The following is a 16,814-nucleotide window of genomic DNA, read 5'->3' on the forward strand; positions in this document are numbered from 1 at the left end:
CAATTGAATGGGTCTAGGAAGTTGTTTGGACGCTTCAGTGAGAATTCTAAGGCTGAACCACCCAGATGGAATCATGATAATCAACTTGAAGACGGGTGTAAAAGCAAGGTTTGGGATCCTGGAATTCATTCCAACAATCAACACTCGTGGGGCCTTGTCACTTGCTAGAACTTGCTTAAAGGCTTTCAGCGCCTAGTTTGGGATCCCGGAGGCTATTGGAAGTATAAACATTGGTGGAGATTCCTGGATCAGTACAAACACAAGCCACCATAACTGGGAGCTCACCAAATGTCCAACTTAAGGACTTTAACTAAAAGTGCTAGGTGGGAGACAACCCACCATGGTATGATCGTTCCTTTTTTTAGTTTTAATTCCAGTTTGTTTTGTTTGTTTTTGAGTTTTGATTGGATTTGGAATCATGCATAACATTCATATTAGCATCTGCATACTGCATTCAGCATTTTGCATAAAAAAGGGGGTGAATGACGCGCACGCGCCATTTGTGTAGCGAAACCGAACAGAGAGTTGCGCGAGAGAGGCGCGGGAGTGGTGTGTAGCACACAAGCCACACCACGCGTACGCGTGCCACAAGCGTACGCTCCCCCTGCAAAAAGTTTAACTGATGCGTAAGCGTTACCGACGCGTCCGCGTGGGTGTGTAAATCGGTGTTATTGGGGTTTCACACAGAAAGTTGTGCGGGAGTGCGGATGGCCTCGTACGTTTTGCCCGATCCCTATTCGTGCGTGCGCGTGATAGACGCTCTCGCGTCCCTCCCCTATACGCTCACCCACGCGTCCACGTGTGTGACGCATTCGCGCCATTAGCGCCGTGCACCTTGCACGCAGCGCGCCGCCTAATCAGTTTTCTTTTCTTCTCTTTTCAAATCCTATTTCTTTCTTCTATTCCTCCCTCTTCTCTTCTTCACTCTTCTTCTACCTTTTTCTCTTTTCTCCCCTCCCCTCTCATCCCTATTCTCTTTCACTTTCTTATACTTAATTTATTTGCATACTTTCATTCATCTTTTAATTACTGTATTTAATTATTTTTTCTTAATTTTTTTTGTATAATTATTTAGGGTCTCTTCTTCTTTCTTCTTTATGCATTTTTATGTTGGTGTTGAAACTTTATTTAGGTCTTCCACTATTGCTTGTGGATTATTATGGAGTTGTTTGACAATTCATATTAATTATTTTCGGAATGCTTGCATGTTCCACTTTCATTCTCTCCCTATCATATTAAACATGCATACTAAGTGTTTGTGAAAAAGCCCGTATGGCATTGTGCATTCTTCATTATTTTATCCTTCAACTCTAATGCCTATTTTTTCACAAAACCCTTTCCACATTTTATTCATTAATTATAATTGTCAATACAAATGTGATTATCAGTTTGTTACAAGTAATAATACATTTTTAATTTTTGATGCTTGATCTATGCTACTCATGCCTTTGCCGACATGCTAATAAACATCTTGCATCCAATACTTACCATGCCTTGCTATATTTCCATTGATGAACTGATTACATGGAATCACGACCATGTCTTTCGTTCACTCTTTTCCTTACCTGGGCATCGATTATTACTTGCACTGTCCTATTCCTTGGACTTACATTCTACTACTCTTTTCCCTTTCAAGATGGCCACCAAATAGGGTAAAGGAAAAGCCTCTAACAAGCCACCGGGGAAGAACAGAACGAAAGGAGCATCGGCTGAGGAACCATAACCCCCGCCCACCTGCACATCTTTGCATGCATCGAGGACGGTGCAATCTCTAAGTGTGGGGAGGTCGATACCGATCTCCGTGGGTTAGTACCTTCCTGTCTCAACACCAATGTTTAAATTTTCTTTGTTAAATTAGTTGTTGCATTTGCATGTTTGTTTGATTTTGTGCATATTTTACCACTTAGTTGAAGTAATATTTTCTTTTTCAAGAAAACTTTCTATAACATTTCACTAATTTGAATTAAACTTTTCAAAAAACTTGTTTGAAGAAATTTATTTTGGAACATGGTTTAGAGCTCGAACACATAAAACCAGTGAGATTTTGAGCCTACTTGATTGGTTGCATTTTATCAACCAATATTTTATTTTTTATTTGTGTTTTTCTCTCTATAATTGTGATCTTTGTCTTGCTTAATTCTGTATATCCATTATTTGATGTATGCATGCACTTATATGATTGAGGCCCTTATTTCACTTAGCTTACATACCCATATGGCCTTACCCTTTTATTATCCTTTGCAAACCAATGAGCCTGTTTTACCCCTTTGTTCTTTACTTTAGCTCATCACTAACTCTAAGCGCTTAATTCTGTATATCCATTATTTGATGTATGCAGCACTTATATGATTGAGGCCCTTATTTCACTTAGCTTACATTTATTTCCTTTGCAAACCAATGAGCCTGTTTTACCCCTTTGTTCTTTACTTTAGCTCATCACTAACTCTAAGCGAAAAATGATTATATCCTTAATTTAAATCCTTGATTAGCTTAGACTAGTGAGAGTGCTCATGAATTAAGTGTGGGAAAAGTGGGCTTTGAAACATTTGGTTTGGGAATTGAGTATGTTAGACTTTGTGTGAAAATGTGAAAAATGTTAAGAACATGTTTATGCATTCAATACTTTAATCATATGCATTGAAAAAGGAAAGAAAAAAAATAGATTAAGAAAAGAAAAATTGAAAAAAAATAAATAAATAAAAAAAAGAGAGAAAAAGAAAAGAAAAAAAGCAAATAATAAAAAGGGGACAAAATGCCCCCAAGTTAAGTAATAATATCAATGCATATGAGTTGTACCTAAATTTGGGATGCATGAATGTGTGATAAACACAGTTAATGGGTAGTTATTGATTTTGTGTTATGATTATATTGATTGTCCTAAGTTAGGTGGAAAGTTTAAGTTAATTAAGGATTCATATTTTAGTCCACTTAACCAAATACAATCCTACCTTGACCTTGACCCCATTACAACCCTTAAAAGACCTCTTGATTTGTGTATTTGTGCATTAAATTTTTATTGATTGGTAGAAGAAGAGCAAGTCTTAGAAAGCAAGGTTAGTAGAGAATTGAGAGAATCGAACCTTAAACACCTGAGCGATTAGAGTACATACACTTCTAGTAAGGGTTCGATGCTCGATTCCTTGTTCCCTGCTTTCATGAGCTATTTTCTTCTTGCAAGTTATTTGTACTTTATTTTGTGATTTGAATTAGTGAAATCTAGTTCATATTTATTCTTGGAAGATTTATTTACTTTTTCACCAAGTAGGTAGAATCATTTTAGCATGTAAGTTGCATTCACATTCATAGGTTGCATTGCATGAGTCTTGCTTTTCCCTACTCATTTGTTTTATCTCCTTAAGCTAAGCATGAGGACATGCTAATGTTTAAGTGTGGGGAGGTTGATAAACCACTATTTTATGGTTTATATTGTGTTTAATTGAGTGATTTTTATCAAATTCTTGTCCACTTATTCATATGACTTGCATGATTTTACAATTCCTTCCTAGTTTAGTTCTATGGTTAAAACTTGCTTCCTAGAGATCTTTTAATTATATATTTTAATTCCCCTTTATACTATTTGATGTCGTGATCCGTGTGATTAAGTGTTTCAGGCTTCATAGGGCAGGAATGACTTAGAGAATGGAGAGGAAGCTTGCAAAAAGGTAAAGAGCACAAGAAATAAAGGAGACAACCAGCCAACAGCGATGCGCACGCATGGCTGACGCGTGTGTGCGATTTGGACAAAATCACAGCGAGGCGTACACGTTCCTGACGCGTACGCGTGGATTGGAGTTCGTGCAAACGACGCGAGCACGTGCCTGATGCGCACGCGTGCAGAGGAAAATCGTCAAATGACACGTACGTGTGACATGCGCGATCTGTAGAAAATTAAGGAAACACTGGAGACAATTTTCGGCCGCGTTTTGACCCATATTTCGGTGCAGAAACACAGATTAAAGTCAGGGAACATGCAGAGACTCAAGGGAGGAGACCAGACACATAATTTTAGGTTGAGATGTAGTTTTAGAGAGAGAGAGGTTCTCTCCTCTCTCTTAGAATTAGGATTAGGATTAGGATTTCTATTAGGATTAGGATTTCACCTTCTTCAATCACAAGTTCAATGTTCCTTTTACTTATTTTCTCAATTTGGTTTATGAACTCCTTATGTTTGAATTGATTTTCTTTTATTAATGCAATTTGAGATATTTTCAGATATATGATTTTTATTTAGCTTTCTACATTCTTGGTTTTGGTTGATTAATTGGTAACTCTTGAGTTGTCAAATTCATTGTGATTGATAATTGATATCTTTGTTGATTGATTTAGATTCCTATAACTCTAGTCTTTCCTTCGGAGTTGACTAGGACTTTAGGTGTTAATTTAATTTAACCATTTAACTTAGTGGGAGCAAAAATATAATTCTCATCACCATTGATAAGGATAACTAGGATAGGACTTCTAATTTTCATACCTTGCCAAGAGTTTTATTAATTATTAATTTATTTTTCTTGTCCATTAAATTACTTGTTCAACCCTTTTGAAAACCCCAAAATATACCTTTGCATAACCGATAATAAGAACACCTCCCTGCAATTCCTTGAGAAGATGACCCGAGGTTTAAATACTTCAGTTATCAATTTTATCAGTGGTTTGTTACTTGTGACAACCAAACTTTTGTAAGAAAGGAATTCTTGTCGGTCTAGAAGCTATACTTACAACGGGAATTTATTTGTGAAAATTCTAGATCGCGCGAGAGTTTTGTTCTTCAACAGCTCAGACAATTCGGGGGACCCTGGACAAAACCAGAAAATAGCTCGGACAATTCGATGGATATGAGGTCCGACATATGAAACAGAATGCCCGAGCTGTTGCACTTTCAAAACCAGGTCAGCACCAACAGCTTGGACAATTCGGGGGATATGAGGTCAAATATTCCTACAGTAAGAAAAAGAAAAATGGGATTACTACCAAATAACCTGGGCAAATAAGGAAACAACTCGGACAATAACAGCCAAATATCAAGTGTCAGATACAACAGTAAAAGGGAAAACCCCAGGACTCACACGAAAATCTAGGGGCACCCTTTGGAGGCAACAACAGAGCGAATACCCAAATACAAAGTCAAAGTATTACATCAAAAGCATGCTAACTTCCACATCGCCCCACCAGAAGAACACATCAACGTAACATCACCTTGGCTATTCACAAAGTAGGGACTCAACCTCCTCGGGCCCTTCCCCCAAGGATCGGGACATGTCAAATTCCTTATTGTAGGGGTAGATTATTTCACAAAATGTATTAAGGCAGAGCTCCCAGCCAATGCCACTACCCAAAGAAGTCGAAAATTCCTATATAGGAACATTGTCACGAGGTTTGGGGTTCTTTACTCTATCACCACAGATAATGGCACTCAATTCACAGACGCAGGCTTTAGAAAGTTGGTAGCTGACCTGAAGATAAAGCACCAATTCACATCGTAGAACACTCGCAGGCTAATGGACAAGCAGAAATTGCCAATAAAGTCATACTAGCCGGGTTAAAGTGGAGGCTACAGGACGCAAAGGGAGCCTGGGCTGAAGAGCTCTCACAAGTTCTATGGACACATCAGACAACTCTACACTCCACCACAAAAGAATCACCCTTCCAATTAGCTTATGGAATGGAGGCAATGATACCGGTAGAAGTTGAAGAAGGATCTCCAAGAACGATCCTCTACAGTAAAGAAGCTAACACCCAACTTCAAAGGGAAGAGCTCAACCTACTCTCAGAAGTCCGAGAAAGAGCTCGGATCAGAGAAGAAGCGCTAAATGCTGCATGGCCTTAAGATACAATTGAAAGGTAGTGCAGCAAAGCTTCACCAACAATGACCTCATCTTAATCCGAAATGATATTGGAACAAGTCGACCCGGAGAAGAAAAACTAGCGGCTAAATGGAAAGGACCCTACCGAGTCACAGAGGTACTGGGAAAAGGCTACTACAAAGTGTCCGAACTCGAGGGGCGAGAGCTACCAAGAGCATGGCACGCCTGCAACCTAAGAAGGTACTATAGTTAAAAGGTAATAAAAGATCATAGGACAAAGGTGCACTCTTTTTCCTGAAAAAGGTTTTTTAATGAGGCGCCAAGCCAAGATCTGCAAAATTACCTGACCTAAGAAGGGTGAGCGCTCACATGTATATATTTGCATATTTTCTATCTTGAATGAAGTTTTTTCAGATTTTCTACAAATTCTTTATCAAGACGCATTAATCTGAGCGCAAAACTTCATCGTTCGATTACAAAGCTACAGGTCGGCAAAGGTGAAAACAAATTCACCGTCCGACCACGATGAAAATCAAATTCATTGTCCAAATTTCGACATAGGTCGGCAAGGCAAAAACTAAATTCACCGCCCGACTTCAACAAGGGCGGCCAAGTGAGAACCAAACTCACCGCCCGATTTCTACAAAATCGGCAAAGATGAAAAAGCAGTAAAAATAGATTAATGCAAGAAGTTATAAGAAAGTAAATCCATGTATAGAGGCTTGACGAGGTCTGAAACAAAACATGGATTTCTAAGAAATAACTTAAAGACGGACCGACGTAAAGAAGTCGGACCATTCGACCACAATGACCAAAGTTATAAAAAGTAAATCCCTAGAAAGAGGCCTGGCCAACCCTAAAAAAGAGGATTACTAAAAATAACTTAGAACGGACCGACATAATAAAGTCGGCCCAACAAAACCACAAAAGTTATAAAAAGTAATCCCTAAAAGAGACCTGACAAAGGTCCAAAAAAGAGGATTACTAGAAATAACTTAGAAGGGACCGACATAATGAAGTTGGCCCGACAAAAGTTATAAAAAGTAATCCATAAAAAAGATCTGACAAAGGTCTAAATAAAAATGGATTATGAAGAAATAACTTAGAAGAGGCCAACATGAAGAATTCGGCTCGAGCCAATTAAAGCTACAGATTGGACCGACGAGAAGAAGTCGGACCAACGAAGGCTACAACTTGGACCGACAAGAAGAAGTCGAACCAACAAAAGCTACAGTTTGGACCGACAAGACTATCGAAATTGTTCAGACTAACTAAAAAGGGTTCCACGAGAACACTAAAAAGTTGTCAGACAAGTTAGCCCAGAGGTCATCTCACCCAAACAGGAGACAGAAAAATAAGATCTGATAAAAAAGAGGTCGGACAGCAAAGTACCGACACTCTATAAACATCTCACAAAGGCCAAGGAAAGGTCAAAAAGCCAAAGCCAGAAGTGCTTCACTGAATGGTACGAAGTCTTGAAAAAAGACACTACTTAAAAGGCAAAAGCAAAAATCAAAACGGCGCTAAAAAGGTTCCCCATCGGAACACTACCTAAAAAAGTTGTTGGATTATGACTAAAAAGCCCGAGCAGTGAAGACAAACAAGTTGAAAGAAGGCTAAAAAATCCCCTCAACAAACTAAAAAAGGGGCAAATACTACTCGCACAAGGAGAAACTACTCAAGATCGACCGAAGTCAGGATGCTTGAGCACGACTTCCCCCAAAGAGATCGAAGCTCTGAAAGTACGATCTCGCGAAAAGGTCTGAACTCAAGCAGGGGCAAAGTCATACAGGTCGACGTCAGCTAAGAAGAGGCACAAGTACGATCTCAAAGAAAGAACAAGCCAAAAGGTTGGGAAACAACTTAAGGTTCAAATGTGCTTAGCTAAAAGGGATACAACTTCGCTCAAAGAAGGCACAATCTCAAACAGGGCTACGAACATCATCCAAGACTAAAAAAGGTTCTATATAAAGAACACTAAAAATTCATCGGATAAGTCACTAAAATCCTGGATATCAAGCCACAAGGATAACTTTGCCAAAGCAGAGGGATGTCAACACAAACTTAAAGCAAGGCGTGATCCAAAAAGCAAGGGTAGAAAACCCACACTACCACTCAAAAGAAGTCGGACTGGGAAGTACCAAACCTCTAGAAAATCTGCAAGGATTGCAAAGCAATGAAGAAACAAGCCAAACAGATGCTTGAGCACGACTTCCCCAAAGAGATCGAAGCTTTGAAAGCACGATCTCACGAAATGGTCTGAACTCAAGCAGTGGCACTGTTCATACATCTGTTTGAGCTGTAACGAACTGTGTTGGCTGACCTCTTAGAAGGTTGGCCCGTGACCGACCTCTTGGAAGGTTGGCCCATTACCGACCTCTTCTCAAAGAGGTCGGCCAAATCGCTATAGGAGCCCAAAGCAGGCCCAAATAAAGGAGCACAGCCCAAAGGTGGTCAGAGCTCAGAAAGATAAGGCAGCTCCCTAAAGGATAAGGTGACTTCACTCAAAGATAAGATAAGATAAGATAACTATCTTATCTCCAAAAAGGTCACTTCTCGCTATTATAAATACACTGGAGCACCCATGTATAACTCATACTCTGATTCTACTAAAAACCTGCTTAATACCCTTGCTAACTTAAGCATCGGAGTTCCTTGCAGGTACCACCACCCTCCGGTGATGAAGGATTGATGCCAGGGCATCTAGGCCAGTTTCACTGATCTTTTCTTTACTGTTTTAGGGTAGTTTCATGCATTTTCTTAGTGAATAAGGCAAGTTTTAGATGAAAATACACTCACACCTTGATTCAAGCAACTATTGTGAACTTTGCATGATTTTATGAGAATTTTGCTAATTTCATGATAAATTGATGATGCATAATCTCATGACTTTGGCTAGAACTTTGATGCACTTAATTGCTTGATTTCAGGGCAAAGGAAGCAAGAAAGAACCACGTTAGTATTCACGTTAACTGAGTTAATGTGAACACTAACGTGGAATGGTAAAAAGCTTGCAACGTTAATGAGAAAAGTGATCACCAATAACGCCTGCGAAGCCATCCATAGCTCACGTTACTTGCCACATTAACTAAGTTAACGTGGTAGTTAATATAGAAGAAAAAGAGAACTCCAACGTTAAGAGAAAACGTGAACACCAATAACATTTTTCTCCAACGTTAGTGGTAAAAGTGAACACCACTAACGTTGAGAAACTTGGCAATGATCCACGTTAAGAGTCACGTTAACTTAGTTAACGTGAACTCTTACGTGGAAGAGGAAAACAAAAGCCAACGTTAGTGACACTCACTTTTGTCACTAACGTTGGGCCAATTAGCATTGTCTACGTTAACTTTCACGTTAAGACCATTAACGTGAAAGTTAACGTGGAGTTAAGATCAAGGAGCCAACGTTAGTGACACTCACTTTTGTCACTAACATTGGAAGATAGCATCATTACTACGTTAAGAGCCACGTTAACTTAGTTAACGTGAGTTCTAACGTAAAGAATTTGGGCATTTGGAGCGGTAGTGACAAAGGTGAGTGTCACTAATGCTCTCGAAAGTGAGACACATCCACGTTAAGAGTCACGTTAGCTACACTAACGTGAACTCTAACGTAGGAACAAAAGGCACCAAGCAACGTTAATGGGAAAAGTGATTCCCAATAACGTTCGCAAAGGAGTGTAAGCCAACGTTATTGGAAAAAGTGAGTCCCAATAACGTTGGCCAAAAATTGAGAAGGCAACATTAGTGGTCACGTTAAGACCACTAACGTTGGAGTTAACGTGGGTACATGAGGGTGGAACGTTAGTGGAAAAAGTGAATGCCACTAACGTTCTCGAACCCACAATGGCACTCAACGTTAATCTCACTAAATGCCCAAGCCTAATGCATATTTCTCTGCAAGCTGGGCCCACTAAAGATGAGAACTGCTTCAACTCAAGATCCAGAGCCCACATCCAAGACTTGAAGAACTCACTAGAAGATCATGAGGAGTAGTATATATAGGAGTAGTTTTGAACTATAGAGAAGCTTGGCACTTTTGGGAACTACTCTCTGTATATTTACTTTTCTGCACTTTTAGCATGGATACTTCTTTTCTGCCATTTTTCATTTCTAGAGCTATGAACAACTAAACCCCTTTCATTGGGTTAGGGAGCTCTGTTGTAATTTGATGGATCAATTATAGTTTTCATTCTTCTTTCATCTTCCTTTTCTCTTGATCTTACTAGAAAGCTTTCAATCTTAATTCAATTGGTTAGTTGTCTTGGAAAAGAAACTCTCCATAATTGGATCTCCTTTGAGCCTTGGAAAAGGGATGAGGAGATCATGCTAGAAATGCCTTCTCATGTTGGACCAAATTGGGGTTTGGGCGGATATAGTGACATGTAATCCTCCCAACACTTTGATTTGGAAATACATGTGGTATAATCTGTGACCACACTTCATCTCTTCCCATGAGCAATTAAATCAAGGAATTGGGCAATTGTTCAAGCTTAGAGAGATTGGATTGCCAAGGAATTGGGATCTAATCACTTATGATTGCCAAGGAGATCAATGAATGCATTGATTGAGGAAGAGATGAGAATGAACTTGATCCGGAGAATGCAACATCTCCTGAACCCAATGATTACCCCATTCCTGATCTTACCCATTCTCTTTACTTTCTGCCATTTATTTTCATGCTCATTACCCTAAATCCCCATTTAAGATTCTGCACTTTAATTTCTGTTATTTACTTTCCAGTCATTTAAATTCCTGCAAGTTCCCAATCTAAATTCTGTTTAGCTCAACTAGCATATTCTTCTAACTAAAGTTGCTTGACCAATCTATCCTTGTGGGATTCGACCTCACTTTATTGTGAGTTTTACTTGACGACAATTCGGTATACTTGCCGAAGGGAAATTTGTTGAGAGACAAGTTTTCATGCATCAAGTTTATGGCACCATTGCCGGGGATTGATTTTGAATCAACAATGATTATGTTTGAAGATCACTAGATTGAGCATTTTTGTTTTTGTTTATTTGATTCAGTCAATTTCTTTCAGTTTGTTTTAATTTCTTCCTCACCCCCTTCACCCTCTTTATTTTTTTGTTCTTTCTTTCTTTGATAATTACAATTCTACTCACTAACCCACTAACTGTTTGATAATTTGCATTACTCACACTAATAATTACTCTAACAAGAATAGTTTCTTCATTTTATCTCCTATTGTGCAATCGGTTTGTTGTATCACAGGGAGAAGAGAAGGAGTTTCAACATCCTTCGATTCAGAACCTGAAAGGACCCTTTGGAGACTAAGAAGGGAAGCAAGAGGGAAAAGAATTATTGGTGCTGAGGAAGAAGAGGAAGTGTACTTTGAACCCAACATGGAAGAGAATTTGGAGAACAATCATGAAGAAGAAGCTCACAACCATGCTAGAGAAGGCCATGCAAACCGTGCGGGGCAAGAAAGGAGAGTTCTAGGCTCCTATATCAATCCTAATCCAGGAAACTGTGGAAGTAGCATTTAGAAGCCCACCATACATGCCAATAATTTCGAACTAAAACCCTAGCTCATCACTCTTGTTTAGAACAATTGTTCATTTGGAGGAAGTGCTCAAGAAGACTCCAATCAACATCTAACCACCTTCCTGAGAATTTGTGACACTGTGAAGTCTAATGGAGTCCATCCAAATGTCTATAGGCTGCTCTTGTTCCCTTTTTCACTCAGGGACAAGGCATCCAAATGGCTTGAATCCTTCCCAAAGGAGAGCTTAACAAATTGGGAAGATGTGGTGAACAAGTTTTTGGAAAGATTATACCTTCCTCAAAGGATCAATAGGTTGAGAGCTGAGGTGCAAACTTTCAGGCAACAAGATGGTGAGACTCTTTATGAAGCATGTGAGAGGTTCAAAGACCTAACAAGAAGATGCCCACCAGATATGTTCAATGAATGGGTTCAACTTCACATTTTCTATGAAGGTCTTTCCTATGAGTCAAAGAAGGCTGTGGATCATTCATCAGGAGGCTCTCTAAACAAGAAGAAAACCATTGAAGAAGCCATAGATGTCATTGAGACAGTTGCTGAGAATGACTACTTCTATGCTTCCGAAAGAAGTAACACTAGAGGAGTAATAGAGCTGAACCACATGGATGCATTGTTAGCTCAAAATAAGATAATCACCAAGCAGCTAGCAGATCTTACCAAGAAGATGGAGGAAAACTAAGTTGCAGCAGCCATCACTTCATCGTCAGCTCAAGAAGGAGCGAACATAGGAGAAGAAGGTGACTGGGAGCAATCCAACTATGTTAGAAACTCACCTAGACAAGTCCATGATCCATACTCCAAAACTTACAACTCTAGATGGAGAAATCACCCCAACTTTGGATGGGGAAACCAACAAGACCAAGGGCAAGATCAAAGACGCCACAACCTCAACTCCAACAACAATGCAACTCATCGACACACCTCACAGAGATCCTACCAACATCCATCTAACCACCCTTCTCAACCACCTAATCTCAACCCATCATCAATAACCGAGGAGAGATTATCAAAGATTGAGGCTCTACTTGAAAATCTATGCAAGGAAATTCAAGATAGTAAAGCTTTCAGGGAAGAAGTGCAATCCAACATGCAGAATCAAGATGCTGCCATCAAGAAACTGGAAATACAGATTGAATTCTTATTCAAGCAAGCCCCTGGACACAACAATTGTAGCAATATTAACTCAATACCAAAGGAGGAATGTCAAGCCATCACCCTCAGAAGTGGGAAGGAATTGAAGGAGACCCACAAGAAACCACCAGAGAAGAAATTGGATGAAGAAAACAAGGGACATGAGGAAGCTCAAACCTCAACACCTAAGTCACATCAAGAAGGAGAAGCGCTCAAACCATGCCTCTCAAAGGCTCCATACCCCCAACAACTGCAATTAAAGAAGAGGGGAGAGGACAACCAATTCTCAAGATTCTTGGAAATCTTCAAGAAACTACAAATAAACATACCCTTTGTTGAAGCAATAGAGCAAATGCCACTCTATGCCAAGTTCTTGAAGGAATTGATGACCAAAAAGAGAAGCTGGAAGAACAATGAGACTGTAGTACTCACGGAAGAATGCAGCGCCATCATCCAACACAAATTACCCCAGAAATTGAAGGATACTGGGAGTTTTCAAATCCCTTGTATCATTGGGGAAATCACTGTGGAAAAGGCTTTATGTGATCTAGGAGCCAGCATAAATCTAATGTCTCTAGCAATGATGAAAAAAATGAAGATTAAAGAAGCCAAACCAACAAGAATGGCCCTGTAACTAGCAGACAGATCATTCAAATTTTCCCATGGGATAGTAGAAGATTTGTTGGTGAAGGTGGGAGACTTCATCTTTCCAGTAGATTTCGTGGTATTAGACATGGAGGAAGGAGCTAAGACTTCCATCATCCTGGGAAGGCCATTTTTAGCCCCTGCCGGAGCCATTATTGATGTCCAAAAGGGTGAACTTGTCCTTAGATTACACGAGGAGAAAATGACATTCAATGTGTTTAAGGCCATGAGTTACCCACACAACTCATTGGGAGAATGTATGAGGTTGGACTCCGTAGAAGCCTTGGTACAAGAAACTCTTGAAGAAGAACTTGAAGCATCAACAGAAGAAGAATTAGCAGCAAGCGAAGAAGCTGCAACCGCTGAAATACATGTTCAAGGCATGCTAGAAGAAAAGGAGGAAAGAAAAGAAGTGCCCAAACTGGAGCTTAAAGCACTGCTAACCACTCTCAAGTCTGCATACTTGGGAGAAAATAAAAGTTATCCGGTGATCATAAATTCAGCCCTCAGCCAAGAACAAGAGGAAGAGTTGCTTCAAGTCTTACAAAAGCATAAGGATGCCATTGGATGGACACTTGCTGACTTAAAATGAATCAGTTCAGCCATATGCATGTATAAGATACTCCTAAAAGAAGGTGCCAAACCTTCCATTCAGCCCCAAAGAAGGTTAAATCCAGCAATGAAGGAAGTAGTGCAAAAAGAAGTTATGAAGTTGTGGCAGGGAGGAGTAATCTATCCAATTTCAGATAGCCAATGGGTCAGTCCAGTTCAAGTGGTTCCCAAGAAAGGAGGAATCACTATGGTGCCCAACGAAAGGAATGAGCTAATCCTACAAGAACCATCACATGCTGGAGAATGTGTATTGACTACAGGAAGCTCAATAAAGCCACAAGAAAAGATCATTTCCCACTTCCCTTCATGGATCAAATGTTGTAAAGACTTGCGGGACATGCATATTATTGTTTTCTAGATGGTTATTCAGGATATAACCAAATAGTGGTTGATCCAAGAGACCAAGAGAAAACATCATTCACCTGCCCATATGGAGTGTTTGCCTACAGGCGCATGCCATTTGGGCTATGTAATGCACCCGCAACTTTTCAACGCTGCATGCTCTCCATCTTTTCAGATATGATAGAAAAGTTCATTGAAGTTTTCATGGATGACTTCTCAGTATTTGGAGATTCCTTCCCTAATTGCCTAAACCATCTTGCCTTGGAATTGAAAAGATGTCAAGAAACTAATTTAGTCTTGAACTGGGAAAAATGTCATTTCATGGTGACAGACGGAATAGTTCTTGGCCATAAAGTTTCTAATGAAGGCATTGAGGTAGACAGAGCTAAGGTGGAGCTAATTGAAAAGTTACCTCCACCAAGTGATGTCAAGGCGATTAGGAGCTTTTTGGGACATGCTGGCTTCTATAGAAGGTTTATTAAAGATTTTTCAAAGATAGCCAAGCCTTTAGGCAATCTCCTAATGTTTGATACACCATTTATTTTTGATGAGAAATGCATGCTAGCATTTGAAAACTTGAAAAAGAGGCTATCCTCAGCTCCTATCATCACCCCACCTGATTGGAATTTACCATTCAAATTGATGTGTGATGCATTTGATTTCGTAGTTGGGGCAGTGTTAGGACAGAGAAAAGAAAATTTGGTGCATGTCATATACTATGCCAACAAGGTCCTTAATGATACTCAAAGGAATTATACCACTACCGAAAAGGAGTTGTTGGCAATAGTTTTTACATTTGACAAATTTAGATCATATCTTATTGGCTCTAAAGTTATTGTTTTTACCGATCGCACAGCACTCAAATATCTATTTGCCAAACAAGAGTCAAAACCAAGACTAATCAGATGGATCTTATTGTTGCAGGAGTTCAACATTGAAATTAGAGACAAAAAGGGTGTGGAGAATAAAGTGGCAGACCATCTATCCAGAATCCCTTGTGAGAAGGATAATGCCCATGATACAAGTGTAAATGAATTCTCCCCAGATGAGCAGCTAATGATGATTCATAAAGCACCTTGGTTTGTGGATATTGCCAATTTTAAAGCAGCCGGTGACTTACCCCCTGGAATCAACAAATATCAAAGAAGGAAACTCATCAATGATGCCAAGTATTTCATTTGGGATGAACCCTATCTCTTTAAGAAATGCTCAGATAGAATCCTTAAGAGGTGCATCTCAGAAGAAGAAGAACGAAGGGTTCTGTGGAGTTGCCATAGTGCTAGTTATGGAGGTCATTTTGGAGGAGAAAGAAATGCCGCAAAGGTGCTGCAATGTGGGTTCTTCTGGCCCACTATCTTCAAAGATGCTAAGGAATTAGTGAGAAGCTGCAACGAATGCCAAAGGGCTGGCAACCTACCCAAAAGAAATGAGATGCCACAGTAATAGATTCTAGAGCTTGAACTGTTTGATGTATGGGGAATCGATTTCATGGGACCATTCCCACCCTCATATTCAAACAAGTTTATCTTGGTGGTAGTAGACTATGTATCTAAGTGGGTGGAGGCAGTGGCGACCCCAACTAATGACAACAAGGTAGTCATAAACTTTCTTCGAAGGAATATCTTCACCAGGTTTGGAGTCCCACGAGCCCTCATCGGTGACGGAGGGAGCCATTTCTGCAATAGACCATTGGAAGCCCTACTCCTGTGATATGGGGTGAAGTATAAGGTTGCCACACCTTATCATCCCTAAACAAGTGGGCAAACAGAGATATCTAACCGAGAGTTGAAAAGGATTCTGGAAAAGACTGTGGGGATATCAAGAAAGGACTGGGCGAAGAAGCTAGATGATGCTCTTTGGGCATACATGACAGCCTTCAAAACACCAATTGGGATGTCCCCATATCAACTGGTGTATGGTAAGGCTTGTCACTTGCCATTAGAGCTGGAGCACAAGGCCTCCTGGGCCCTTAAAACACTGAACCTAGATAGCACTGCTGCTGGTGAAAAAAGGGTCATGCAGCTTCAAGAATTGGAAGAATTTAGATCTCAAGTCTATGAAATACCAAGATCTATAAGGAAAAAGCAAAAAGGAGACATGATCTCAATTCGGTACCTAGAAGTTTCGAAGAAGGGCAATATGTGCTTCTCTACAACTCTAGACTGAAACTCTTTCCTGGGAAACTCAAATCAAGATGGTCGGGACCCTTTCTAGTCACAAAAGTCTCACCTTATGGACACATAGAAATAATGGAAGAAGGCTCAAAGAGAAGATTCACTGTGAATGGACAAAGACTCAAACACTACTTGGGCAGCATGGGGGAGACCCCCAAATAGAAGTATAACCTCAATTAAGGAAAGAATCGTCGAGCTAGCGACGCTAAAAAAGCACTTTGTTGGGAGGCAAGCCAACCTGAGGTAATTCTCTTTTCATAAGTCTTTCAATAAAAATTTCAAGTTGGATTCTCTATAGTGTGAGGAGCTAAGTTTGGTGTTACACACCAAAAACAATTCAAGGGTGAATATAGGGCTCTAAGTTTGGTGTTCCACCAAAACTCCAGCTGAAGAGTGCATTGCAACCCTTAGTGATGAAGCATTCCTCTAGCAATTAGAGAACTTACTTGACAGAGGCTTAACCTCTAAAATATAGATTATCTTTTTAGCTCATAGTTGTTTCTTAATAAAAAGCACACAAGGTTCTTACATGCATCCAATTTGTCAAGTAAGCAAAGAACTAAGTTTGGTGTTCACACAC

At 39.8% G+C, this 16,814-nt stretch overlaps 1 protein-coding gene across 1 annotated transcript; it reads left to right on the forward strand.

Moving 5' to 3' along the window:
* Positions 1–12,417: 12,417 nt before the first annotated feature.
* On the forward strand, positions 12,418–13,698 carry LOC130983606 (uncharacterized). The gene is made up of 2 exons (XM_057907549.1): positions 12,418–13,003; positions 13,133–13,698. The coding sequence occupies exons 1-2, from the start codon at positions 12,418–12,420 to the stop codon at positions 13,696–13,698; spliced, it is 1,152 nt and encodes a 383-aa protein (XP_057763532.1).
* Positions 13,699–16,814: the final 3,116 nt, after the last annotated feature.

The sequence above is a fragment of the Arachis stenosperma genome, chromosome 1, assembly GCF_014773155.1.
Source record: "Arachis stenosperma cultivar V10309 chromosome 1, arast.V10309.gnm1.PFL2, whole genome shotgun sequence".
NCBI classification, from domain to species: Eukaryota; Viridiplantae; Streptophyta; class Magnoliopsida; order Fabales; family Fabaceae; genus Arachis; species Arachis stenosperma.